We start from the raw sequence: 26,029 nt of genomic DNA, 5'->3' as shown, positions 1-26,029 counted from the left end.
AGGTGCACTTCTCTGCCTGGGAGCCAGCGGTTAGACCTGGATTCTGACTGGAGGAGCTAGAGTTTTTTGGCTTTTCAAGGGTAGGGTCCCTTCTGGGAATGCAGACTTGTCCCGGCTGCCCTAGCTGCTTGCTGTGACTGTAGCTACAGTTCCACTGGAGCCTGTTTCTCCACTGGCAAAATCATAGTATTGGGGGGGTGGCAGGACGCCCAAGACCCCCTGGGGCACCTCTTATCTCTGACTTGGGAGACTCCTGTGACTTCTGGGGGCAGGTTCTCTGCTGAAGAACACTGAAGCAGGGAATGGCAGGCCTCTGCACTAGGGACCCAGTTCTTGGGGCTGGGCTGCTAAAGGCCTTGTTTTGCTTCTGCCCCTCTTCAGGGTACTGCCAAGGTCACATGACTCGCCCAGTACTTTTGCTTATGTTGTGGCTTTCATTTAAAGAGGGGCTGGGACTGCAAAGTGCTGATGCAGCCCCCATCCTCAGGATTAGATGACTAGCCCCTCTTTGGCAGAGCCTGTAACAGGATCCTCTGTAATGGAGCCCTGGCTCCTCTGGACCTGGGCCAGGCCAGGGCCTCCAGGAGAGCCCATACCTGGCCTGTTCCCCCAAGAGAGGATAAGTTCCCAGTGGGAGCTGAGGTACCTGAGCCCTCTTCTTCCCTCTCCTGCCCATCCCCCCAGAGGGCAGCCATATGGGTGAGTAGGTGTCCCTGGCCTATCCTCCCCATTGTGACTGACAGCTCCCTGGTTTTCCGTGGCATTTTCTCCTTGGACTCTGGCCAAGGGATTGTTTGAAGAAGGTGGTTTGTTTTCCTTTAAAATGAAGCTTCAGGTCTCAGAGACAAGAAATGTAATTGCTCTGGGCGCTGCGTGTTTCAGGGGCTTCTGTGTAGAGCCCCGAGTGACTCGCGGATGCAGTTTGTGAACCTTAGACACTGTCTGTGTGTACACAGAATAGTGTCATGTGGGTCTGTGGAAGCCGGCGTAGGTGCAGTCATGGGTTTATACTTGAATAGTGTTCATGTGTAAAATGACAGAAGCCTGGGAATTTGTCGATGTAGTGGGCCTGTGTGTTGGTCCATTATGTGTTGTGATTACTCAGATATACGCACCCTTGGGCATAGTCAGTGTACGTACATGGGGTAGACAGCGACTGTAGGTGCGCTACCTGCCTGTGTTACTGTGTACTTAGGAATCTTCAGGACCCGTATGTCTTTGGGTCTCACTTCCTCCTTCCATCCCATCAGGCTCTGCCAAGGCTGAGAGTGACAAACGTCAGAGTGCAGGGCCCAGCCAGGGGCCAGGATCTGCGGTAGATGAACACCAGGACAACGTCTTCTTCCCCAGTGGGAGGCCACCTCACCTGGAGGAGCTGCACACGCAGGCCCAGGAGGGGCTCCGCTCCCTGCAGCACCAAGGTAACTCTCCGCTGCCCTGTTCTGGTGCTGCTCTCAGCTCCTGGGGGTCAGGGGCCTAGGCCAACACACCCTTCTGGTATCTTCTAGAAAGACAGAAACTGAGCAAGGGTGGCTGGGACCATGGAGACACCCAGAGCATCCAGGTGAGCCCTGTGCCCAGCTCTGCCCTGCTCTTCCCTTCTGACTTAGCTTCTGGCATGCATGGCTTTGGGCCTCCCTGGATTGATTTCTTCTGTATGTTGAAGAGGTAGATCAAATGACCTCTGACAGCTAGTCCAGGCTTGCTCCATCTGGTACCTGCTCAGTGCTCAGTGATGCTGGGAGAATCTGTGAGGGAAAATTCCAGTGAGAGGCCTGAGGCAGCCTGTCCAAGCTGATCTTCTTCCAACAGTCGTCCCGGACGGGGCCGGATGAAGACACCATTTCCTTCTGCAGTCAGAAGTCCTACATGACCGAGAGCTCCACGGCAGAGGATGCTCTCTCTGTCCGTTCAGAGATGATCCAGCGCAGAGGTGTGTTCCATCTGCTGGGATTCCTAGGCCAGGGAGAGTACCTTGGGCTTCCCCTTTTCCTCCTTGTCTAGGCTTAGTGATTTAGGGAATTTAGGAGACACTCCTCTTGGAGGTCCATGGTGGACACTGATCCAAAGCAAGGTAGTTAAGGGTTTGAGAACCTGGATTTGTGGTAACCTAGCTGCAGTGTGGCCAGGAATATAAACCCTTCACTTGTTTGAGAGTCTGACTGAAGTTCTACAAATGCTAAAGGACGGCTCGGGATACAGCTCAGTTGGGATTGTGCTTGCACTAGCATTCAGGAAGTCCTAAGTTCAGTCCGTGGCATTATATAAAACCTTGTGTTAGTACACATCTGTAATCCTAGCACTTGGGAAATAGAACTGTGAGGATCAGAAATTCAAGGTCCTCAGCTACATAGTGAGTTAGAGGCTGGCCTAGACTGTATGAGACCCCATCTCAAATCAGAGGCCAAAGGACTGGCTAGGGTCTGCCTCAGGGGGCAGGTGTAAGACTCTGGGTTCAATCTCTAGTAGTACCCCTTGCTCCAAAAAAAAAAATCAGGATATTAAGAACATTTACCTTATTGTAATGACTATCAAGCATTTAATATGATGACATAATATTTCACTAAGTAATAAGAACTGTTCACTGAATGGAAAGATCATTGTTGACTTAGGGGATTCCCAGAGGTCTTAACCCTAGCCTTGCCGAGCATTTACTAGTACTGCATCAGCACAGAGCATGCTCTGGAGTGCTCAGAACCTTGCGCTAATGGCTTTTCTCCCCTGCACTGGTTCTTAGGCTCCACCTTCAGACCCCATGACTCATTTCCCAAATCTGGAAAGTCAGGGCGGCGACGGAGGGAGCGGAGGAGCACGGTGCTGGGGCTGCCTCAGCATGTGCAGAAGGAACTTGGTGAGCCCTTGTTAGGTGGGCGGTGGTGAGGGACGGAGAGCCTGGCCAGCCCCTCTGCTCACTCCATCTCCTTGTCCATTTCAGGCCTGCGGAACAATCGTGCGGCTCCAGGCACTCCACAGCCTCATGGTCCACGGGATGCTGTCCGCATTCCCACAGTGGATGGTCGTCCCCCGGGCCTGGCTTTAGGGACGGGGGTCCGGGTGTCCCTGCAGGCTCTGGAGGCAGAAACAGAGGCTGGCACTGATGCTGAGACTATTCTAGAGCGCCACATTGACCGTGTTTACCGTGATGACACGCTTGTTGGTCGATCCACGGGAACCAGGCCACCACCATTGATCCGGCCTATGTCTCTCGCGGTGCCTGGACTGACAGGAGGGGCAGGACCTCCAGAGCCCTTGAGTCCAGCCATGTCTATCTCGCCCCAAGCCACCTACCTGTCCAAGCTGATCCCACATGCTGTGTTGCCGCCCACAGTGGATGTCGTGGCTCTGGGCCGCAGCAGCCTGCGCACTTTGAGCCGCTGCAGCCTGCTGTCTGCTAGTCCAGCTTCTGTTCGCTCGCTGGGCCGCTTCTCCTCAGCCTCAAGTCCACGGCCCCGCAGCCGCCATGCTTCCTCGTCCAGTGACACCTGGAGTCACTCTCAATCCTCGGAGACCATTGTCTCTGATGGGTCCACTCTCTCCTCTAAGGGGGGCTCTGAGGGCCAGCCAGAGGGCTCTGTAGCTAGCAATAATGTAGTATCCCCTCCTCCGGGGGGTAGTGGGAGGGGATCCCCCAGTGGGGGTAGCACTGCTGAGGTCTCAGACACAGCCAGTATCCGCAGCAGTGGGCAGTTGTCTGGCAGGAGTGTGTCGCTGCGTAAGATGAAACGGCCTCCCCCGCCTCCCCGCCGGACCTACTCCCTCCATCAGCGGGGCTCCGCAGTACCCGATGGGCCCTTGGGGCTGCCGCCCAAACCTGAGCGGAAGCTGCAACCACAGCTGCCCCGGCCACCCACCACAGGTGGGTCTTCGGGAGTGGGAGCAGCAGCTTGTCCACCCAGCTCAGCAGGCAGCTGGGGCTCTGGCTTGTCTCCAGGTGGCTCCAGGCGTCCTCCACGTTCCCCAGAACGGACACTTTCACCTTCTAGTGGATACTCGAGCCAAAGCGGTACCCCAACTCTCCCTCACAAGGGTCTGGCAGGTGCTCCTGCTTCCCCAGGCAAGGCTCAGCCCCCTAAACCAGATCGAGTGACATCCCTTCGATCTCCTGGGGCCTCTGTGTCCTCTTCCCTCACCTCTCTGTGTTCCTCTTCCTCAGACCCTACTCCCTCTGACCGTTCTGGTCTACAGATGTCCACCCCCGTGGGTGACAGGTTTGTCATACCTCCTCATCCTAAGGTGCCTGCTCCTTTCTCTCCACCACCGTCCAAGACCAAGAGCTCTAACCAAGATGCCCCTGCTGTGGCTGCCCCTGCTGTGGCTGCCCCTGCTGTGGCTGCCCCTGCTGTGGCTCCTGGGCTAGCTTCTACCATTGACACCAGTCCTGCATCCCCTTCCATGCCTCAGACAACCCTGACTTCACTCCAGGAGTCTCCCATTGCCTCCAAAGACCAGTCACCCCCACCGTCCCCACCCCCATCTTATCACCCACCCCCACCTCCTAGTAAGAAACCTGAGGTGGTTGAGGAAGTCCCCCCTGCTCCAGAGACTGCTGAGGAGTCCCTCCCAGATTCCAGCTGGCCGCCACCACCACCTCCTGCCCCTGAGGAACAGGACCTGTCCATGGCTGACTTTCCTCCACCTGAAGAGGTCTTCTTCTCTGCAGGCCCGGAGCCTGGCCCTCTGGAGCCCTGCAGCTCCCTGGCTACCACTCCTTCAGCTGCTAGCTCATCCCAAACCTCACCCCAGCATACCCAAACCCCTCCACCAGCTCCTCCAGCTCCACCAGCTCCACCTCCACCTCCAGCTAGTTCTGTTTCAGAACCTCTGGCCAAGCTCCCTCAGAAGGATTCTGTGGGCAAGAACAGTGGGGCTCCTAAGGAGGATGCTGGCACACCTCTGGTCACACCCTCACTCCTGCAGATGGTACGGCTTCGCTCTGTGGGTGCTTCCACAGGGGTTCCAAGTTCATCTCCAGGGTCATCAGCCCCCCAGAAGCCACTGCGAAGAGCCCTGTCAGGGCGGGCCAGCCCAGTGCCTGCCCCCTCCTCTGGGCTCCATGCTGCCGTCCGACTCAAAGCCTCCAGCTTGGCTGCCACTGAGAGTCCTGGAAGTTCTCTGCCTATTGGACCACCAGAGGCAGAGCCACGGTCTCCACAATCTCCTGCCTCCAAGGCCAGCTTCATCTTCTCCAAGGGCACCAGAAAACTGCAGCTTGAGCGGCCCGTGTCCCCGGAGGCCCAGGCTGACCTCCAGCGCAATCTGGTGGCTGAACTTAGGAGCATTTCAGAGCAGCGGCCATCCCAGACCCAGAAAAAGCCTTCCAAGGCTCCTCCACCTGTGGCCCGCAAACCCTCTGTGGGAGTCCCTCCTCCCTCCCCCAGTTTTCCTAGGGCTGAGTCTCCCATTGCTCCATCCACCAACGGGCTCCCTCACGCTGAGGACAGGACTAAGGGGGAGCTGGCAGAGAATGGAGGTGTGCAGCTGGCGGGTACAGAGAAGATGCCCCCTGCTGGTTCAGGTACTGTAGGCACTGTTGCAGAATCGGTTCTCTGGAATCACTAGTGAGAGGAATCGGAGGGAGGAGGGGTACATGGGATACAAACACTCTGGCAGCTGAGTATATTCCAGTTCACATCATTTCCCATCTCATGTTGTAAAATGGGGCAGAGACACCCATGTTTTAGTCTGTTGAAAGTGTTTCACCCAATGCTGGGGGGGCAGTGGTGGAGCACACCTCTAATCCCGAGCACTTGGGAGGCAGAGGCAGGTGGATCTCTGAGTTGAGGCTAGTCTGGTCTACAGAGCTAATTCCAGGACAGTTAGGGCTATACAGAGAAACCCTGTCTTGAAAAAAAGTGTTGCACAGCATCGGTGAAGTGAGGGAGGGGATACAGAAAGGTTGGGTGAGCACGTGTCTTAGGCTTGCTTGTCAGGCCTGCTGAATGTCGCTTTCCTCACAGATCCCTAGAAGAGACTGGTCTGGCCATCATCACCTGGCACTGCTGACCCATCCCAGGAACACAATCTCTCAGGGACCCGAGCAGCTCCAAGGAAGAGAGGACATGGCACTTAGCCTAAGGAAGGATGCCTGCAGCCTTAATCTCCACAGCCTTCCATGTTTATGCAAGGATGTTGCCCATCCTCCAGGTCACCCTGCCCTCATGCCTTTTCCTCCAGCAGTCCTTCAGCCTTGGCCTTAGCCTCATCTTGAAGAAGGTAGCTGGTGGGAGTGGGTGGCTGTGCCCCCAGCCCTCCACCGCCCACTCCCACCTCAAGGCCACAGAGGTGGGAGCAGAACATGTGTTTGTTTCATGTCGGGAATCATGTATGTTGTAGTCCAGAATCAAAGCCCTTTGAGAAGTGACTGCATGTCCATCCTCCAGGGCTCACAAAACCACATTCCAAGAGCCTGTTTACATGGTGGCAGAATCAGTCCTTAGCTGGGACCAGTCTATCCATTCTGCCAGTCCAGTCCACGCCTTTCCTTAGTTCTTGGAGATGGGCTAGTCATCCCCACAGGCTTCCCAGGCTGGTGGCAGGGGTGGGGCTGTGGAATTCCAAAGCACAAAAGGTACAGAGGGGGCTAGCCTTCCTGTGCCTCAATTTACCACCAACCACTCCTCTGCCTTCCAGTTCTGTCAGGTGCTCCTCCTTATAGGGGACTCATGGATGAGGGGAGGAAGAACCAGAGGTCTGTGGGCACTGCACTAAGAAACCAAAAACCAGACCAGAGTAGGAAGCCATCTGGGATCTTGGCATGCTGGGCACCTGTCCTGTGACACTTGATTGGGTTTGGGTAGATGGGCACAACTTCAGAGCCAAGAGCTCATGGGATGTGTCTGTTTTATCTTGGCAGGGGATACTGCCAAGGTGGGAGGAGAGCCTGGCAGGGACTTACTTGGGCAGTGGGCCCAGGCCCGGCCCTCATTCCTTCTCTGACCTGTCTCTACTCTTTGGTGCATGTCCTTTCTGCAGCTGCCATTCAGCCAGGTGAAGGGAGCCGAGGCTGAGCAGCAAGGATGGGAAGTCCAAGGGAGATACCCAGTGATCCTAAGTAGGCAGGCTGGTGGCTATCCCCAGATGGCAGCCTCTGCTACTAATCTCTTCCTGGAATTTAGTGACTCACTGTCAGCCTGTGCCACCTCTAGGTAGGCTGGAGTCTCTATCAGCTCCCATGGCTGTACCTTCTTTATGGCCACCTCTTGAGCCTGGCAATAGATCTTGGCCTTTAGCTTCTCCACTACCAAGAGCGACACACTACCCCTTGCTACTGACTTTCCTGTCGAGAAATGGGGAAATGTGAGAGGTCAGGACCCTTCTTAGCCCCTTGTTAGGATTGCTTGTTTGTCGCTGTCTTTCCCTTGCCCAGTGTGTGATGGGGGCTGCTGCTAGGCGGATGTCACTGTCCCATGAGGTGGGGAGGGAGGACAATCATTCAGTAAGCACTGTTCTGCCCCAGGATCCAAACCAGGCCCTGGTAGCAGTGATCTGGGAGCTGCTGGGGGTGGGAAGCAGCATCTTCCCCCTCCAGGGTTACTGGAGCTCTTGCCCTAATTTGGGATCTTCTCTGCTTGTACAAAGAAAGGAGACTCTTAAGAGGGGCAATTAATATTTGTCCTCTGGGGTAGATAAGCTTGACCTTGTGCAAATAGAGAGATAAAAGCCTCTGATTTGTAATTTGCATAAGAATGTTAGAAGAGAGAAATATATATATATATTTCCGTAAATTTTTGAGTCTTTGATATGTCTATATAAACAGTCCTCCCCCACTCCCTCTAAGAAGCTTGAGACACATGACAAAGTTGTGTTTCATTAAAAGGTATTAATTAAATGATTGAAACTTGGCTGTGACTACTTTTTCCAGATGTGACACAGGTGACGCTGAGTAATGTATGTAAAGAGGTTTGCGGAGCGCATGTCTCACAACTGTATGAACCCGATCCCCTGCTGATGAACCACACAAGGCCTGGTTGTGCTAGGACAGGCAGTGCTCTGGAGCTGCAGTCAGAAGAGGTGGTCTCCTGCCTCCTGCTTAGTACTAAGCAGGGGGAAACTCGGTGTCTGTCATCTACATGTCTGCCCCATCCCAAAGTCAGCGGTCCTAGATTGGTGATATAGCCGCTGCCACCTCCTAGTTAGTGTGGTTCAGACACATCCACCCAGACACCCTTGTTCAGACACTTTATTTGAATTTGACAGTGGTGGTGATTGGATTGAGATGCCTTATGAAGTATCCCATTCTGAAGAAAGCACCACACTGTGTCAGTCCATGCCCATCCTGCTGCTGGCACATCTGCTTTAGGGAGTCCCAACCTAGCCAGATCCAGGGAAACCCCAGAGCTGGGGCAGACCCTGCCACTGGTGCCAAGCCTCAGGGTAGGCAGGCCTTGAGAATGTTGCCAGCCCTGGGATGCTTGGTAGACCTCTAGGCCGTTTTTCCTTCTTTTCAAATCCCACAATTTCCTGTTGGGGAGAAACTGTAATTAGCCCAGATCAGGCACTAGATTCCAGCTTGGAAACCCGTGTTTTTCCAATTACAAGGATGGTGGAATAAACTTTTTCTCTTGGTTCTATTGAAACCAGGTTTCTCAAGTCAGCTGCCAAGGGAAAGAGGTACAGCTGCCTGCACTGGGCAGCCGTCCTTACCAAGCAGTCAATTTCCTCGCAGTCAGGTGGGATGATCCCAGATGGTAGGAAGGTAAGCTGTCCCTTACCAAGTCCCATGTCTAATCAACAGTTCCAGACTTGGAGGTTCAGTGTCCTGAGGTGGGAACGGGTGATGGGTACCACAAGTTGAGACGGCGGATAATGTGAGGAGGATGCTGGGCCAGCTAGCTAATGTTAGCCCCTTTTAGTGATTTACAGGAGATGGACCCCAGCTTGGTCATGAAGTTGGTTTGTTTCCATTGTGCAACGCATTCTTCAGAAATCTTAAAATCGGCCTGGACAAGACAAACAAACAAACAAAAATTATTACTACATTATTAACATAAACTGGCCCAACTTTTTGACTTTGGTTTTTGAGACAGGATCTCCCTGAGTAGTCTTGGCTGTCCTGGAACTCACTGTGTAGACCAGGCTGGCCTCCTGCCTCTGCTCTTGAGTGCTGGGATTGAAGGTGTGCTCTACAACACATGATCCCTGGCTCAGCGTTTCTGAGTGGTTTCCCAAAGGCTCCCATGTTTTTATCTTTTGATAAGCACATTCACTTCTATGAATAAATACAAAGACTTCTAGTTTACTGATATCACTGCAGCCCTGGTATGTGTGATGATGCCAGGGATCAAACCTAGGGTCTCGCCGGGCGATGGTGGCGCACGCCTTTAATCCCAGCACTCGGGAGGCAGAGGCAGGCGGATCTCTGTGAGTTCGAGACCAGCCTGATCTACAGAGCTAGTTCCAGGACAGGCTCCAAAGCCACAGAGAAACCATGTCTCGAAAAAAAAAAAACAAAAAAAAAAAACAAAAAAAAAACCCCCAAAAACCTAGGGTCTTGCTTGAAATGCACCCCAAGCCGGTTATAGCAGCTTATAGGCCTCAATACACCATACACATGAGTCCTCAGGAATGAAAAGCAGAATAACCCAAATGCTCCTCTGTCCAGCAGAAGATCTGAAGGAGGCAATCAAGGCTTATTTTAGTAGCCTTGATTGACAGGACTGGAAATAAATGTCTATGTTTTTTGTTTTGAGAAGGTCTCACTGTGTAGCCCTAGCCCCGGGTTGGCCTGGACCTCCTTTTTAAAACCGGATTGGCATGAATTTGGGGCATTCTTCCTATCTCTGCTTCTTAAGTATTGGAATTACATAAAGGCACCAACATACCCAGCAAGACCGTGGATATTTTCTCTCTTTAACACAGTTTCTATAATATTTGTTATTATAAATAGAGCGCTAATTTGTTACACTGGTATAGTTCAGAAATTTAGAATAGTGCCTGACACATATATTCTGAACGTGACTATTTTTTCTGAACGTGATATTTATTGAAAAAATTAATGTGTGAGTCCAGGACAACTGGGGCAGGCCATATTCGGATTAGTGAGTGCCTTACTCAAGATTCATTTATTTGCTCTGGCCTGGAAGGTCAAAGCCTGAGGTAAAATGGGGAGGAGCTCCCATCTGCTGCTTTCTCAGACTGTGATCAAATGGACAAGCAAGTGTCTGAAGTCCCTCACTCAGTGCGGAAGTGGGAACGAGGCAACTGCTCTTTTTTTTTTTTTTTTTTTCGAGACAGGGTTTCTCTGTAGCTTTGGAGCCTGTCCTGGCACTAGCTCTTGTAGACTAGGCTGGCCTCGAACTCACAGAGATCCGCTGCCTCTGCCTCCCAAGTGCTGGGATTAAAGGCGTGCGCCACCACTGCCCGGCTGGCAACTGCTAATTCTAACAGCTCATTGGGGCAACCTGGGCAAGGGAGGACAGTAGCATTTTACCTGCAGTTTCTCAAAGACTTTCTTCTTGGGCTTGAGCTCCTCATCTGGCTGGCCCTTCTCGTAGCCCTTCACAAATACTCGCTCTCCAGGAGCAGAGCCTGCCGGAGGGTCCAGGGGTTCAACCTGGCGGCTCACCCCTTCTCTAGAAAAACAGGACAAAAGGCAAGATGATGGATTTCCCAACAGCTGTGGATGTTAAAGTGTTCGGGGCCCTAAAGGGATTTAGGATGTCCTTAGTGCCATAGCCCAGAAGGTCCTGGTCACCTTTCCACATCTCTGAACACTTAGCCCAGGATTCAATACCTCTTTTTCTGGAAAGAGTAATATCTGGGTCTCCAGCAATGATCTGTACCCAGTCACAACAGGTTTGCATTTGGGATCCACCTCTTACTTGTAGTGTGACACCTTCATTTATGTTTGTTTGTTTGGAGAGTTTCATGTGGCCCAGGCTGTACCTGAACTGATTTCACCTGCCGCTACTTCCCTAGTGCTGGGATCACAGGTGTGGGTACCATACTCACTTTTATGAGGTGCCAGAGAACAAACTCTGAGCTCGCCAGCCTGGCAAGAGCTCCACCAACCTGAGTTGTGTAGCTCAGGTTGGCCTAGAATTTGATATGTAAACTAGGCTTATACAGACCTTCCCCACTAAGTGCTGGGATTAAAGGTAGGTGCTGCCATGCCCAGCATCTGTCCATTTTCTTTCTTTTTTTTTTTTTTTTCGAGACAGGGTTTCTCTGTGGCTTTGGAGCCTGTCCTGGAACTAGCTCTGTAGACCAGGCTGGTCTCGAACTCACAGAGATCCACCTGCCTCTGCCTCCCGAGTGCTGGGATTAAAGGCGTGCGCCACCACCGCCCGGCACATCTGTCCATTTTCATTTTACTTTTTAACTAAAAAAAAAAAATTTTTTTCAAGGCAGGGTCTCACTATGTTGCTCTGGGACTTGCTTTGTAGACCAGGCTGGCCTTGAACTCTTGGTGATCTTTTGGAATTAAAGATGTGTGCTACTGTGCCATACTACTGATCTAGTTTTATCTTAACAGTGTATCTTTTACACACAGCAACCCTTTTCTTTTCTTTCTTTCTTTTTTTTTGATTTTCAAGACAGGGTTTCTCCGTAGCTTTTTGGTTCCTGTCCTGGAACTAGCTCTTGTAGACCAGGCTGGTCTGGAACTCACAGAGATCTGCCTGCCTCTCGAGTGCTGGGATTAAAGGCGTGTGCCACCACCGCCTGGCACAGCAACCCTTTTCAAGCCTTAACCCTTTCTTTCTTTCTTTCTTTCTTTCTTTCTTTCTTTCTTTCTTTCTTTCTTTCTTTCTTTCTCTTTCTTTCCCTCCCTCCCTCCCTCCCTCCTTTTTTGAGACAAGGTTTCTCTGTATGTAGCTCTGGCTGTCCTGGAATTAGCTCTTGTAGACCAGGTTGGCCTCAAACTCACAGAGATCTGCCTACTTCTGCCTCCCCAGTGCTGGGATTAAAGGCGTGCACCACCATCACCTGGCTCATGCCTTATCTTTTAGCATCAGTGTGGAAGGGGCATTTTCTTAGGGCTTGCACAAGGCATACAGAGGGCATCATACAGACTAATTCCGCACGCTTGACCTCCCCATCCTCACTCACATGGATGCACACAGAAGCATGCCTTGGGAGTCTACTCCTCTCATCTTCTGGGGTTTCAAATTGCACAGTACCACCACCAGCCTGTCCTGTAGTTCTTCCTTGGGCACAAACTGTACGAGGCCGCTCACCACAGTCCTGGGTTCAGCTTCCCCCACATCAATCTTCTCCACGTACAGGCTATCTGCATCTGGGTGCTGCCAGCAAGAAATTCTTGTCAGGGACAGAGAGATGACTCAGTGGGTAAAGGTGCTTGCCGCCAAGCCCGACCACCTGTTAGCTTCCCAGGTGCCATATCGGGGAAGGAGAGAAATGAGTCCTCTAACCTCCACACGTGGCACATTCCCTTCAACCCCTAATAGACAAGCAAACGGGAGATGGTCAGAGTGGAGTAGGCCAAACGCCTGGTGAGCCATTGCCGCATCTGCTCTCTCCAAAGCTCCCCTGCACCTGTCTTTTTCTTTTTTCATTTATGTAGCGAAGGATGGCTTTTAACTTGCGGTGATTCTCCTGCCTCAGTTTTCCAAGTCCTAGGATTACAGGCATGTGTTATCATGCCTGGCTTTGAGAACATGCCTTGAAGGAACATTTACTCCTCAAGGGGCTAGAGGTGAGAAAATGACCCTAATGGCTTGTGGAAAAATCTCTTAGCAGAAATTAGGTAGCCTGGACTGTTAGTGACCACCATTGTGCCCCAAGTACCACACCAAGGGTTCCAGATGTCTGGGAGGTAGAGTGGATGAATCTTGGCTTCACTATCTCAGGTGGGAGCACCAGCAGCCACATCAAGTAGTCTGTCCAGTGGTTGGGAGGCTTATGGCCATACAGTGTCAAGCAAATCAACACCAGTGTTAAAAAGGCCTAGAACAAGGGTTCCCAGCCAATGACTGATCACATGACCTGTCTGCAGAAATGGAGGTCCACCTCCCTGCAACCACTGTCTAAGGGGCAATTGGCCGACCTAAGGTAAGACCAGAAGCTAGTCCAGGCAAGCTGGTACATAGTACATCGGGCCACATTAATGGCTAAGTTCTCTGACCCATGTCCGTCTCTCCAGGTTCCTAGCTGTGTTGTATAAAGTTCAGAGACTGCCTGCAATTAGACACCTGGCTTCTGCTTTGCAATATGACCCCAGGGATGCTACTTCCCTTCTCTAGCTAGGTTTCCTCCAAATGGAAATACAAACCTAACCCTCCTCCGCTTCTCTGGGTAGTAGTGAAAAATGAGTACCTTCTCCACACTGATGATTTTGCCTACACGCATATCCAGCCGGGACGGGATGATTTCCTCTGGTTCTGAATTCTTGGCAGGGCCTTTAGCAGTGGGCTCTAGAAATGAGAAGAACGCCACGGAGTCAGGACTCTCTTCCTCTCCCACCCCAATGGCAGGCCAGTTTTGACTGCGCCGGATGAGACTACTGAAACCAGGCAGGATTTAGGAGAGAAGCACAGAGCCCACCCACCAAGCTACACTTTACCACAGACCCAGCAGCCTTGCAGAAGGGACACCACAATTCCCACCTTGCCTTTTCTCTGTTACTAAGTAAGCTGCAAGGCAGGGCCTGTAGCAGTCTGGCCACCTATGGGTATTTCTCTTCTGGATGGGTCACACAAAGGTATCTACAGCAGCACCTCAGCATCATGGGTAACTGGAGGACCAACTCACAAGACAGAAGCAGAGAGACAGGAGCAGGGAGGCTGTTAAGATGCGATTTTTCAGGAAGCCTGAGCAACTGTGAACAGACCACCACTGTGAATACCAACTGGGGACAAGTTCACCAAACCCAAGGGGCAGGTTGAGTGAACACAGACTACACTAGGAGGTTCTATGTGCAGTCCCAGTTCCAGGCGCCTTTCCAGCTGGCCTTACTCTGTTTTGAAGGATCTGGGTAGGCAGCACTGGCTAGCTTCTTCAGGGCTGGGGTATTAAACTTTTCTCGAATGGGGTCCAGCAACTTGTTCAGGGCGACTTCAACAGAATTCTTTAGGTCTCCTGGGTGTACAACCTACAGAAGAAGACAAGGCCTGTTGAGATGAGGCCTGGACGCCAGAATCTATTAGAGAGAGGCGACACGGGAGACAGACATGTTCCCAGCAGTCTTGAGATTTACAACATTCTTTTTTTTTTTTCTTTTTTTTGGTTTTTCGAGACAGGGTTTTTCTGTGGCTTTGGAGCCTGTCCTGGAACTAGCTCTGTAGACCAGGCTGGTCTCGAACTCACAGAGATCCGCCTACCTCCGCCTCCCAAGTGCTGGGATTAAAGGCGTGCACCACCATCGCCCGGCTTACAACATTCTTATAAGACAAGGTAGAAAAGAGAAAGATGACTTGTCCCAAAGTCGGGTGCCTGCCTGTCTAGACAAGTTTCACTATGTAGCCTAGGTTATTCTCAAACCTACAACCCTCCTGCCTCAGCCTCATGAATGATGGAATTACAAACGCTTGCCACTGCACTCAGCCTGGCATCCAGATCCTTTGACTTGGCATTTTGTTCTAGCTTAAGGACTTTCATAGGTTGAATGTGCTTGTCATTCTTTTTTTGTTGTTTCTGTTTTTGTTTTTTGAAACAGGGTTTTTCTGCATAGCCCTGGTTCTCCTGGAACTTATTTTATAGACCAGGCTGGCCTCAAACTTGCAGAGATCCACCTGCCTCTGTCTTCCAAGTGCTGGGATTAAAGGTGTGCACCATCTTTACCTGGCACTCATTATTCTAATTCTGCTATTCTTCTTGTTTTTCTGTTTATGCTTTGAGCCATAAGCCAAATGTTACCCACAAGAAAATGTTCACCCAGGTAACCCAAGGTCTGAAAACCAAGTTAGACTTGTAAGGATTAACGTTCTGGTTAGTGGTGTAACCCCTTTTAAGTTTTGATGATGATGACTTTTACTATTTTCTTCCTTTCTTTCTTTTGAGGTACTAGGGGTTGAGCCCAGTGTCTTGTACATGCTAGGCAAGCTCTCTACCACTGAGCTACATCCTCAGCCCAGTCTCGGTTCACTTATAAAATGAGAAAAACAGGTTGGGCACGTGCGACTCACACCCGTAACCTCAACCCTCGAAAAGCTGAGGCAGGAAAGTTGCTTATGTCGAGGCCAGCCTAGGCATTGTGCAAGCTTCAGACTCAGAAAACAATAAACAAGCAAAAAAAAAAAATTAAACCATTAATAAATAAAAATGAGGAGGACAGCAGGTATATCTGAGTCAGAGTGAGGACCGAACCATACAATATGGTGGCGGTGGTGAGCGGCACTGCTCCGTGGTAGTGCAGCTGCGCATCCTCACCTGCAGGGCAGATCTGGAATGCTCCGAAGTCTGAGCATCAACGGTAACACAAGAAAAGTTCCACATACAACCTCACATGAAATGCTGCTATCAAAACACAGGCACATTGCCCGGTGTGGTGGCGCACACTTTTAATCCCAGCACTCAGGGCAGAGGCAGGCGCAGCTCTGAGTTCAGAAGCCACGTTGGTCTTCAGAAGGAGTTCCAGGATAGTGCTGGGATTAAAGGCATGTGCCACCACCTCCAAGTTGAAATTCAGTATTTTGTCTATATCCTGAAGTTATCTTTTTGTACCTAAATCTAATCTGGAAGTACTTAGATATTCTGAAGGGACATCCTTAAGTATGAATATTGTAATACATTAATGACAGCATTTCTGTTTCTGAAGCTATGTCTTCATTTCCTTGGGAATAGTTAACTTTGAATGAAAGCTTTAGGCCTGAAGCTATCCGGATGTAAATTAAAATTCAGTTTCTTGCTTGCAGTATCCACACCATAAGTGCTCCACAGCCACATGTCACTAGAGTGGCTTGTGTCCCAGGCAATGAAAATCTAAAATACATAGACACACCAGACTTGAAATTCCACTGTGGCAAGTACTGTGGGAATATGCGGCTGCAGAACTTTCCAGAAGCATTCCTTCTAATTCTGCTCAGCATTCCCACAAAGAACTGCTTTCAGTGGTGTGGGTTCTGTGGCCTGCCTCAGACAACAGAGAAGGGTTTCAGAGTAATATTTTCAACACATCCCTAAATGGGCCACACGAGCTTCCAGACCTCAGAGATCAGAGTCTCTCGGCTGCCATTCAAACCTGCTTACATCTAGCTTCCCCCAAGTTGTTCCCCAGCTGTTGCCCCCCCACTTCTACGGGAAGGGAATGCAAAGCCAAGTGAGTCAGCCCACTGTCACCAACTCTCCAGTCTATTAGAAACTTTCTCTTAATTGGGGCATATTGGTAACTACCTTAAACCTAGCACTGGGGAGGCGGAGGTCAGTGAGTTCCAGGGTAGTCAGGGCTACATAGAAGGACCGCGTTTTAAAAATCCAATATAACCCTTTTCTCCAAAAACCAAAACAAACAAAAAACCCCAAAACAAATTCAATATATGTATATAAATCTTTTTCATCTTTTAAAAGTTATGTGTGTGTGTGTACACTACTGTCTGTGGAGGCAAGAGGAGCACAGCAGAGTCTGCAGCCGGAGTCACAGGCAGTTGTGAGCTGCCTGATGTGGGTAACTGAACCCCAGTCCTCTGTAAGAGCAGAAAGTGCTCTTAACCACTGAACTGTCTCCAACCCTTCTCTCCCAACCCACAGTATTGTATTGATCCTCTGGAGTCACAAGAAAACCTAGTCTCTCCTCTGGGAAACTCTTCTTATAGTGAAGACAGAATACAGACTTGTTTTCTAACTAAACATGCCTACTTCCTCTTTTTAAACGAAGGATTTGATTTTTATTTTTAATTATGTATATTGTAGAAAGAGGAGCGGGCTGTATCCTGCCGCCCAGCTCCTGGCTGCCCGGCAGGCCTGCTTTTTGTCCTGGCTGCCCCGTCTATCTTTTTTTTGGTAAAATATTTATTTATTATGTATATGATATTCTTTCTGTGTGTATGCCTGAAGGCTAGAAGAGGGCACCAGACCTCATTACAGATGGTTGTGAGCCACCATGTGGTTGCTGGGAATTGAACTCAGGACCTTTGGAAGAGCAGGCAATGCTCTTAACCACTGAGCCATCTCTCCAGCCCCCCACCAGTCTATCTTAACCCCTGAAATAACCACACGGAAATTGTATTAATTAAAACACTGCCTGGCCCATTATTTCTAGCCTCTTATTGGCTAACTCTTACATCTTGATTAACTCATTTCCATTAATGTGTATCGCCACTTGACTGTGGCTTACTGGCATGAGTCTAACCAGGAGAATCATGGCAACTTCCAGTCTGTCCTTCTTCCCAGCATCCTGTTTGGTCTACTCCACCTATCTAAATTCTGCCCTATCAAAAGACCAAGCCAGTATCTTTATTCAACCAATGAAAGCAACATAAATACAGAAGTACCTCCTATACCAGTATATAAATGTCTGGTATGGGTATGTGCCTGTAGGTGCAGCCATGGAGAAAGGCTCTTTATTGCAATGCATCTAGCTCCTTGGAGGGTGATGAAGATCACTATTTTAGGCATTTGCCCATCTACTTAATAAGCTACCTGAATCCAAATCTAAGTCGTTAACAAAACAGTCTCAGAGGCCGGGCGATGGTGGCGCACGCCTTTAATCCCAGCACTCGGGAGGCAGAGGTAGGCGGATCTCTGTGAGTTCGAGACCAGCCTGGTCTACAAGAGCTAGTTCCAGGACAGGCTCCAAAGCCACAGAGAAACCCTGTCTCGAAAAACCAAAAAAAAAAAAAAAAAAAAAAAAAAAAACAGTCTCAGAGGAAATCAGGACAGGTGTGTGGCTCGTTCACTAGATTGGCAGTCGGGAGGGAGAGACTGTTAGACTTCAGGGTGTATTCACTCTTCCTCTAGCCTTACCTCGGCAGCAAAGTCCTTTTCCAGCTCCAGGTAAACGGTGTAGGTTTTGTTTCCACCCCACTTCTCATCTCTCAGGATCACAAACTCTACAACATACCAAGAAACCAGTCAGTAACTGCAGACACAATATTCCTCCACCCAACGCATCACTATTTGTAGATTTGCTATTTAATTTGTGTGTATGTGTCTGTGCACACACATGTGCACACGCATCATATTTAAAGCATTTTACCTTCACCAGTCTTCTTACCAGCCCTGGCATTCGATTTTTTCATTTTTTGGTGCTGGGATTATTTAGCCGTGCACTCTACAATGAGCCTTCCCAGGAGCTGACTCGCATTAGATAAGCTCCCTACAACGAGCCTTCCTGTTCTTTAATTGGATAAGCAGCCACACTGTGTATTCAACAAAAATCATGGCTTCGAATTATTTTGTATTCAGCTGGGCAGTGGTGGTGCACACATTGAATCCCTGCACCCAGCAAGCAGAGGCAAGTTCATCTCAGTGAGTTCTAGGCCAGCTTGGAATGAGTTCCAGGACAGTCAGGGCTACAAGAAATTGTGTCTTGAAAAACAAGCAAAAGAAAAAAGAACTCTAGTTTAGCATGTTTGTCTCCTCTCTCATTTCTGACATCCTCCACAGGCTGACAATCTCTCAGATCCTTCCTGGTAATGCACACCAGACAGCTGAGGGACGGCTCACAGTGCGCATCGTATATACGGCATCAGGACTATGACAGTCCTAAGCAAGGTCATAGCAGGAACTTGGAGCTCCCAGCTTGGCCCCTGAGAAATAAGCCGGGGACTCTTACCAGACTTGAGAGGAAAGAGGACATGCTTGATGAAGGACAGAACCCCGTTGTTCTCCACATTGCCTGGCTCACAGAAAGCTTTCTTCAGCTTCTTCTTCACATCCTCCTTCCGATCAAGGAGGTCGATTTTAGACTCCTGGAAGTCATGAGGAAAGAGACCTCTTGTGGTTGAAAATGAGAACACATATAACTAGCTTTAACATACAACATAATCTTAAAAAAGTTTATTTTAATGAAGTCAGATCTATCCACCCCCCTCCCCCACCATGGATTACATACTCTTTCTGTCTTCTTTTGAGCTAGGGTCTCTGTAACTGAGGCTGACCTCAAACCTGCTATGTAGTGAAGGATATTCTTGAACTGATCTTACCGCCTTTACCTCCCCAGTGCTAGAATTACAGATATGTACTAGGAGGCCTGCATTATGCAGTGTTCAAACCCAGAGCTTCATGTATGCTAGGTAAACACTCTTTCAACTAAGCTATATCCCAAGCCCTAACTATTTATCCATCCATTAAAAAAAAAAAACAGTGTATGTGTACCACATGCATGCAGGTGCCTACAGGGGCCAGGAGAGGATGTTGGATGTCTGGAACTGGAGTTAACAAGCGGTTGTGAGCCACCTGGTGTGGGTCCTGGAAACTGAACCTGGGTCATCTTCAAGAACAGCGAGTGTTTGGGCTGGAGAGATGGCTTAGCAGTTAAGAGCACTGGCTGCTCTTCCAGAGGTCCTAAGGTCAATTTCCAGCAACCACATGGTAGCTCACAACCATCTATGTTGGGATCTGATGCCCTCTTCTGGCATAAAGTTGTTCATGTAAATAGAACACTCATACACATAAAATAAATAATAAATCTTAAAAACAAAAACAACAACCAAAAAATATCAAATATTCTTAACCACTGAGCCATCTCTCTAGTCCCATATACATTTCTTATTCCTTTTTTTGAGACAAGGTTTCTCTGAGAAGCCCTGGCTGTCCTAGAACTCACTTTGCAGATCAGGCTAGCCTTGAACTCTGCCTTCTAAGTGCTGGGATTAAAGGCGTGTGCTACCATCTCTTGGCTAAGAACAAATTTGGAGATTTTAGTTATGTGAGGTGGCATATCACTCATTAACAGTATGAAGCCAGGGCTAGCGAGATGCCTCAGCAGGTAAAGGGGTCTGCCACCCAGGGCTAGCGAGATGCCTCAGCAGGTAAAGGGGTCTGCCACCCAGGGCTAGCGAGATGCCTCAGCAGGTAAAGGGGTCTGCCACCCAGGGCTAGCGAGATGCCTCAGCAGGTAAAGGGGTCTGCCACCCAGGGCTAGCGAGATGCCTCAGCAGGTAAAGGGGTCTGCCACCCAGGGCTAGCGAGATGCCTCAGCAGGTAAAAGGGTCTGCCACCCAGGCTGCCTTGTACTTTCCATCCTCCTGCTTCAGCCTTCAGAGTAGATGACATCCCCAAGCCCAGAGCAATAGGTTTGAACTTGACCACAGCCCTATGATGGGAGACATGTAACCTGATCACCCTGGTCGTCAGCAGCACAGTTGACAACAGGATGACAGTTTGCCTCACAGCACAGACATCCAGACTCTAGTTAGCTAGGGCACTGTTCTTTGGAGTCTTCAATCTGTCTTTTGCTGAAGCTTTCTAGATTCAAGAAATGGTCGTGGGGGGCTAGCAAGATTTTGTGGGTAAAAGGGCTTGCTAAACCAAGCCTGATGACTTGAGTTCAATCCCTGGTCCCCACATGGTAGGAGGAGAGAACCAACTTCCCTACGTAGTCTTGACCTATATACATGGGTCACTGCAGGTATGGATCCACACACACATATACAAACAAATCAGTGTAAAAAAGGGAAAGTGGTTGTGGCCTGGGGATGGAGCTATGGAAGGGTGCATGCCCGACATGAGAGGCTTTAGGTTCAATCCCCAGTTCTAAAAAAAAGGGAAAGGAGGTGTGTAATCTTTGGTAAAGGCACATGGACACACATACAAACACACACACCAAATAGATAAAATAAATGTAAAAAATGTAAAGATGGTTAGTAGTTTACCTCCTCTGATGAGCTCATTTTGCTCCCAGTTAACCCCGGGACCATGGGATTCATCAGATGGATCCGTTTTGAGTAGCCAAGTGCAGGGAGGTACTGGAATGAAAGCACAACAATAGCAGATATTAATATAAATTTCTCCTCGGTACTCTGTTCTCATCTGGTCTGACCAGCAACTTCAGGGCACTATGTACCAGACATTCTTCCTTGCCTTTTTAATAAACATATATAGTTTTCAATAGTCATCATTATGTTAGCAGACTTTAACAAATATTCATATTTTATATGTGTGTGTATGTGTGTGCACGCACGTATATACATATATGAGGGTGCATTCACCTGTGTGGGTACGTATAAAGCCCAGAGGATGACATTGGGATGTGTTCTTCAATTGCCTTTCCATTATGTTTTTTGAGACAGGGTTTTGTTGTTTTGCCTACACTGGCTGCTAGTGAGCCCCAGAGTCCGTGGGTCTTCCTAGACTGTGACACAGACACATGCCACGACAGCAGGCATTTAAATGAGTGGTGGTGACTCAAAGTCAAGTCTTCCTGTTTGCAAAGCAAGCACTTTACCCACTAAACCATCTCTTCAACCCATGTAACAGTTTTATCTAATTCTTTGCCACTGGATATGTTTATTTCTAAATATTTGCTTTAAATTCCTAACGTGGTAAGCACTCTCACACACAACTCAAGTTTTGTCTGTTTGTTCTTGTTTCCTCAGGTCAGGTCTCCAGGAGCAGATGTTATTAGGTCAGAGGATAGGAACGGTTTAGAGTTGTCAAAGTATTCTAGGAATTTATATTTCTGATTAAGTTGTTTTCTTTACACCTTGCCTAAAATGACCAACTTCAGAGGCTGGAGATGGCTCAGTGATTAACAGCACTGACTGCTCTTTTAGAAAACCTGGGTCCAGTTCCCAGCATCTACATGGTGGCTTACAACCACTTGTGACTTCAGGCCTAGGGTATCTGACACCCTTCTCTGGCTTCTGGTGCATAGCCATATTTGCAGGTGTAATACCCTGGACATTAAGAAAACAACAGCAACAACAACAAACGCCCCAACTCCCAAACTAAAATCACAACAACCTTCTCAATATATTCAAGCTCTTTCTGACAAAAGAACTATGTGTTTGTGCGGACCCCTGAACCCCGGTAAACCTCATCTCTGAGATCTGCGGTTTCTACGAAACTCAGGGCAGGGCAAACCAAACGCTCTAGGAGAGAAGAGCAACAGGAGGAATCAAATCCAGCAAGACCTGGAGCAGCTTTTGGGTAGGCACCGAGACAGTGTGGGCTGGTGAGGCAGACAGACCTGGCTGGCTCACACCTGTGCTGTCCCAGACACTGCAGAGCCGGGATGCCCCCGTCCAGTGTGCGTCTGTCCAGCGTGACTGCGCACCACAACTGACTTAGCTTCAGCTGTGTATCTCTCAGAGATAAGAGAGAGAGAGGTGGCCACTCACCTTCTCTGCAAAGGTAAAAATCTTCCTCTGGTCAACACCACCAAACTGGGCATCTACTTTTAAGTACTCTTCATCCAAAGCCTGTGGAGAGAAACACGAGTATAAACGTCTGCCGTATTTGTCCCCTACGGGTCTGATACAGAAAATTTGAAATCATGTGATTTTTTTTTTTTTTTAAACAGGGTAGAGCCAGGAGGGAAATAAATAACACAGAGCCCTCGGTGGTTCAGAAACAGCTGCTGAGTAACTTGCGTGTGTGGACATTACTGCATACGGTGTAGGCTCCGCTCTCAGGATGCTCCTAGTTTATCTAATTCAGTGGGGGAGGGAGGGATGCTGGAGGTCCCTCACTGAATAAGACAGCTTGTGTCACATCAAAGAACTGTCTGCTTGTCATGACATCTACTTCTACCTGGGAGGTAGAAGCAAGAGGTTATCCTGAAGTCATGAGGTCAAGACCAGCCTGAACAATATAGATGCTGTTTGGGGGGAAGTTGAGTCTGTGGTAAGAGCATATGCTGAGTTTGTTTAAAGTCCTGGATTCAGTCCCTAGCATCAAACCTCGAAAGAAACTAAAGGCTTATGATGACTTATATGAAAGGGAGAACAGGTTCCTCACACATGAGGCCTGATGCTCTCCTAACAACTTGGAGGAGCGGATTCTTTCCCTTTACCCTGTGGGCCTTGGGATATGGGGCTGGTTGGCAAGTGCCTTAACTTCCTGAGCAATCTCACTGGCCCAGTATTCAGAGTCTTTCTACTGCTTTGCCTTTGAGTACAGTTTCCTTGATACTCTTTATGCATGCGGACCGTAACACTGCACTTGGTATAGGGCTCATGACTACAATCCCAGCAATCAAGAGTCTGAGACACAGAGATTGTTGTGAGTTTTGGATCAATTTATGCTATAAAGTGGATTGCAGGTCAACTGTCCCACTCTTTCCCAATACCAAACAACAACAAAAACAAACAAGACGACAACAACAACAACAGCAAACCCAAGCCCCCAAAGCAGTAAACCAGGGACTACAAGCTGAACAGTGTCTACTACTTGTTACTTGTCAGGCCTGGTGCCAGCCTGTGGATTCAGGGATGAATCAGATCCACATCCTTCCTGTAAGAAGCTCAATTACCTACTTGGGGAGAGACATGGAAATGAATCATTTCATACAGCGTGTAAAGGCTAACTACATGTTCATGTGAGGAGCAAGACCAAACACCAAGGAAGAAACGATTCCTGTGCTCCAGTCAGCTGGCTGTGGGGAAGTCTTCCTAGAATCAGACTGCAGGGTGGACTTGGTTTAAGACCATCTAGAGCTGACCTTGGTGGTGCATGCCTTTAACCCCAGCACTGTGGGAGACAGAGGCAGGCAGATCTCTGAGTTCTAGGCCAGCCAGAGCACACAGAGAAACCCTGTTTCAAAAAAATCAATCAATCAATAAATAAATAAAACCACCAAAAAAGCTAGAGTGGTGGTTCTCAACCTGTGGGTCGTAACCCCTGGGATTATCAACCAACCTTTTCACAGGGGTCGCCTGAGACCATTGGATATTTACATTAGGATTCCTAACTGTGGTAAAGTTACAGCTAGGAAGTAGCAATGACAGTGACTGGATGGTTGGGGTCACCACATGAGGACTATATTAAAGGGCTGAGAACCACTGCTGTAGAGGTTTTCTACCACAAAGAGGAGACGGTGTGAGAGGGCAGAGGGCTGAGAAGTGTTTAGGAAAACGCAACTGATTCAGTCTTCAAAAGCAAACTTCAAGAGATGTAGAGCGCGCTGAGTGTAAAGATTAGACAAGGAGGGGAGGGCAAGGTTTGGTGGCTTGTGACTGCAATCTTAAGACTGGAGGCAGAGGCGGACAGAGAGTTCAAAGTCAGCTAGACCAACACAGACTTCGTCTTGAAATTAAAATACCTGGTCGTGGTGGTGCACACCTTTAATCCTAGCACCAGGGAGGGATAGGTGGATCTCTGTGAGCTCAAGGCCAGTCTGGTTCAGAGTGAGGTCCAGACTAGCCAAGGCTATATAAAGCAAGAACCTGTCTCAAAAATAGTAATAACAGAAGAAAGAAAAGTAGATAAGACCATACGAGTGTCATACGAGGGTGCCTTAGTACTGTCCTGTCAGTGAACAGTTTTAAGGAGAAATGTGACCAGCACTGAAGAAAGACATCAGTTACAGACACAGCTGGGCGTGGACCAGAGGCCTATGCAGGCTGGAGACAGACAGCATCACTAGCAGGCTATCGTAAGAGTCTATTTGAAACACACCCATGATCCAAAGCAATGGAGATGTGGAGCAAGACCCAGTTTAAGAGCTGGTATGTGTGTGTAAGTGTGTGTGCATACATGCGTGTGGAGGCCAGGGATGGCTGCCAGGTGTCTTCCTTCATCGCTCCACCTGAGGCAGTCGCTCTCATTGAACTTGGAGCTCACAAACTTGGCTAGTTTTGCTAGTTAGTAATGGACCAGCCTGACGAGAAAGAAGCTGAGGTCAAAATAAATTCATTACTATTTGATCATGTCTTGACCCATTTTCTGAAATTTGACATTCCACACCCCATACCCTGACCTCCACCCTGGTAAGATGTTCTACCAAGTTCCTACATAACCAAAAACCCTTGGAAACACCTAGCCTTGTAGTTTTGGGGTTATCACACCCCTATTCTCTCAAACACAGCTTTAGGGAACTGTGTGACAGAAAATAAAGCTTGCTTAATTTGACCGAACATTTTGGATTGGTGATCTTTACTCTCATAAAGTGGGATTAATAGTTAGCTTGCCTGGGGATTCCCTGTCTTTGCCTCCCAAGTGCTGGGATTCACAGGCAGGTTCCTACACCTGCCTGGCTTTTTTTGTTTTGTTTTGTTTTTCTTCTTTGAGACAGGGTTTCTCTGTGTAGCCCTGGCTATCCTGGAACTTGCTCTGTAGAACAGGTTGCCTCAAACTCACTACTGCCTGCCCCCCCCCTTAAATGTCATTTTATTGATTTCTTTTTTTTTTTTTTAAATTCATTTTCGAGACAGGGTTTCTCCGTAGCTTTCTGGTTCCTGTCCTGGAACTAGCTCTTCTAGACCAGGCTGGCCACGAAGATACAGAGATCTGCCTGCCTCTGCCTCTGCTGGGATTAAAGGCATGCACCACCACTTCCCGCCTTTTTTTTTTAAATGTTGGTGCTGGGGGTTTGAAAGAGCAAGCATCCTTATCTACTGAATCATCTCCCTAGACCTGAGTTTAAGAGTTTTAAAAAGCAACACTGGTAAAATTTAGATTATAATTAGTTGAGGTTAGGAGTGAGGAAGAGGACACACGGAAAGGCTGAGTAAAAAGCTAGCTACACCAGCACTGTCCACAGAACTTCTCTGTAACCGTGAGCATGTTCTCTCTGGGCTGTCTGTTCTAGCACCTCCTAGCAGTAACCACACATGGTTACCACAGACTAGAAATCTACACCATTTGATTGAAGAACTAAAATTAAAAAAGGTTGGGTATGGTGGTGCATACCTCTAATCTTAGCACTCTGAAGGCAAAGCCAGGAAACTTCGTGCAAATTTTTGGCCAGGCAGAAGTACATAGCATGACCTTATTTTAAAAGAACAAAAACCAGGGACTGGAGAGATGACTTGGCAGTTAAAAGCACTGGCTTCTCCTCCAGAGGTCCTGAGTTCAATTCACAGCAACTACATGGGGGCTCACAACCACCTATAACGGGATCTTCTGGTGTGGGTGAAGACAGGTCACTCATACACATCAAACAAACAAACAAATATTTAAATTGAGTAAAACAAAACACTTCTCAGCAACTGGGAGACTACTTGGTACTTAAAACAAACACACAACTGGA

At 48.9% G+C, this 26,029-nt stretch overlaps 2 protein-coding genes across 3 annotated transcripts in view; one reads left to right on the top strand and one right to left on the bottom strand.

Moving 5' to 3' along the window:
- The window catches only part of Nhsl3 (NHS like 3), a 29,052-nt gene extending 21,224 nt beyond the window's left edge, over window positions 1–7,828 (top strand). For both annotated transcript variants that reach the window (XM_075947055.1, XM_075947056.1), the window contains exons 2-7: window positions 1,251–1,421; window positions 1,509–1,564; window positions 1,813–1,933; window positions 2,738–2,851; window positions 2,936–5,515; window positions 5,958–7,828. In XM_075947055.1, coding sequence (XP_075803170.1) covers window positions 1,251–1,421; window positions 1,509–1,564; window positions 1,813–1,933; window positions 2,738–2,851; window positions 2,936–5,515; window positions 5,958–5,965 — 3,050 coding nt within the window. In that variant the 3' untranslated portion in view covers window positions 5,966–7,828. The remainder of the gene's footprint in view (window positions 1–1,250; window positions 1,422–1,508; window positions 1,565–1,812; window positions 1,934–2,737; window positions 2,852–2,935; window positions 5,516–5,957) is intronic.
- A 336-nt stretch (window positions 7,829–8,164) lies between these two features.
- Yars1 (tyrosyl-tRNA synthetase 1) overlaps window positions 8,165–26,029 on the bottom strand; it is a 30,939-nt gene continuing 13,074 nt past the window's right edge. The window contains exons 5-13 of the mRNA XM_075947057.1: window positions 22,179–22,259; window positions 20,712–20,804; window positions 18,671–18,806; window positions 17,860–17,945; window positions 13,915–14,050; window positions 13,276–13,373; window positions 12,049–12,242; window positions 10,430–10,571; window positions 8,165–8,939 (exon numbers count right to left, since the gene is read on the bottom strand). Coding sequence (XP_075803172.1) covers window positions 8,829–8,939; window positions 10,430–10,571; window positions 12,049–12,242; window positions 13,276–13,373; window positions 13,915–14,050; window positions 17,860–17,945; window positions 18,671–18,806; window positions 20,712–20,804; window positions 22,179–22,259 — 1,077 coding nt within the window. The 3' untranslated portion in view covers window positions 8,165–8,828. The remainder of the gene's footprint in view (window positions 8,940–10,429; window positions 10,572–12,048; window positions 12,243–13,275; window positions 13,374–13,914; window positions 14,051–17,859; window positions 17,946–18,670; window positions 18,807–20,711; window positions 20,805–22,178; window positions 22,260–26,029) is intronic.

Source organism: Microtus pennsylvanicus, chromosome 13 (assembly GCF_037038515.1).
Source record: "Microtus pennsylvanicus isolate mMicPen1 chromosome 13, mMicPen1.hap1, whole genome shotgun sequence".
Classification (NCBI taxonomy): Eukaryota; Metazoa; Chordata; class Mammalia; order Rodentia; family Cricetidae; genus Microtus; species Microtus pennsylvanicus.
Note: the sequence above shows the minus strand (reverse complement) of the source record. Positions and strands in the feature narration are given on the sequence as shown.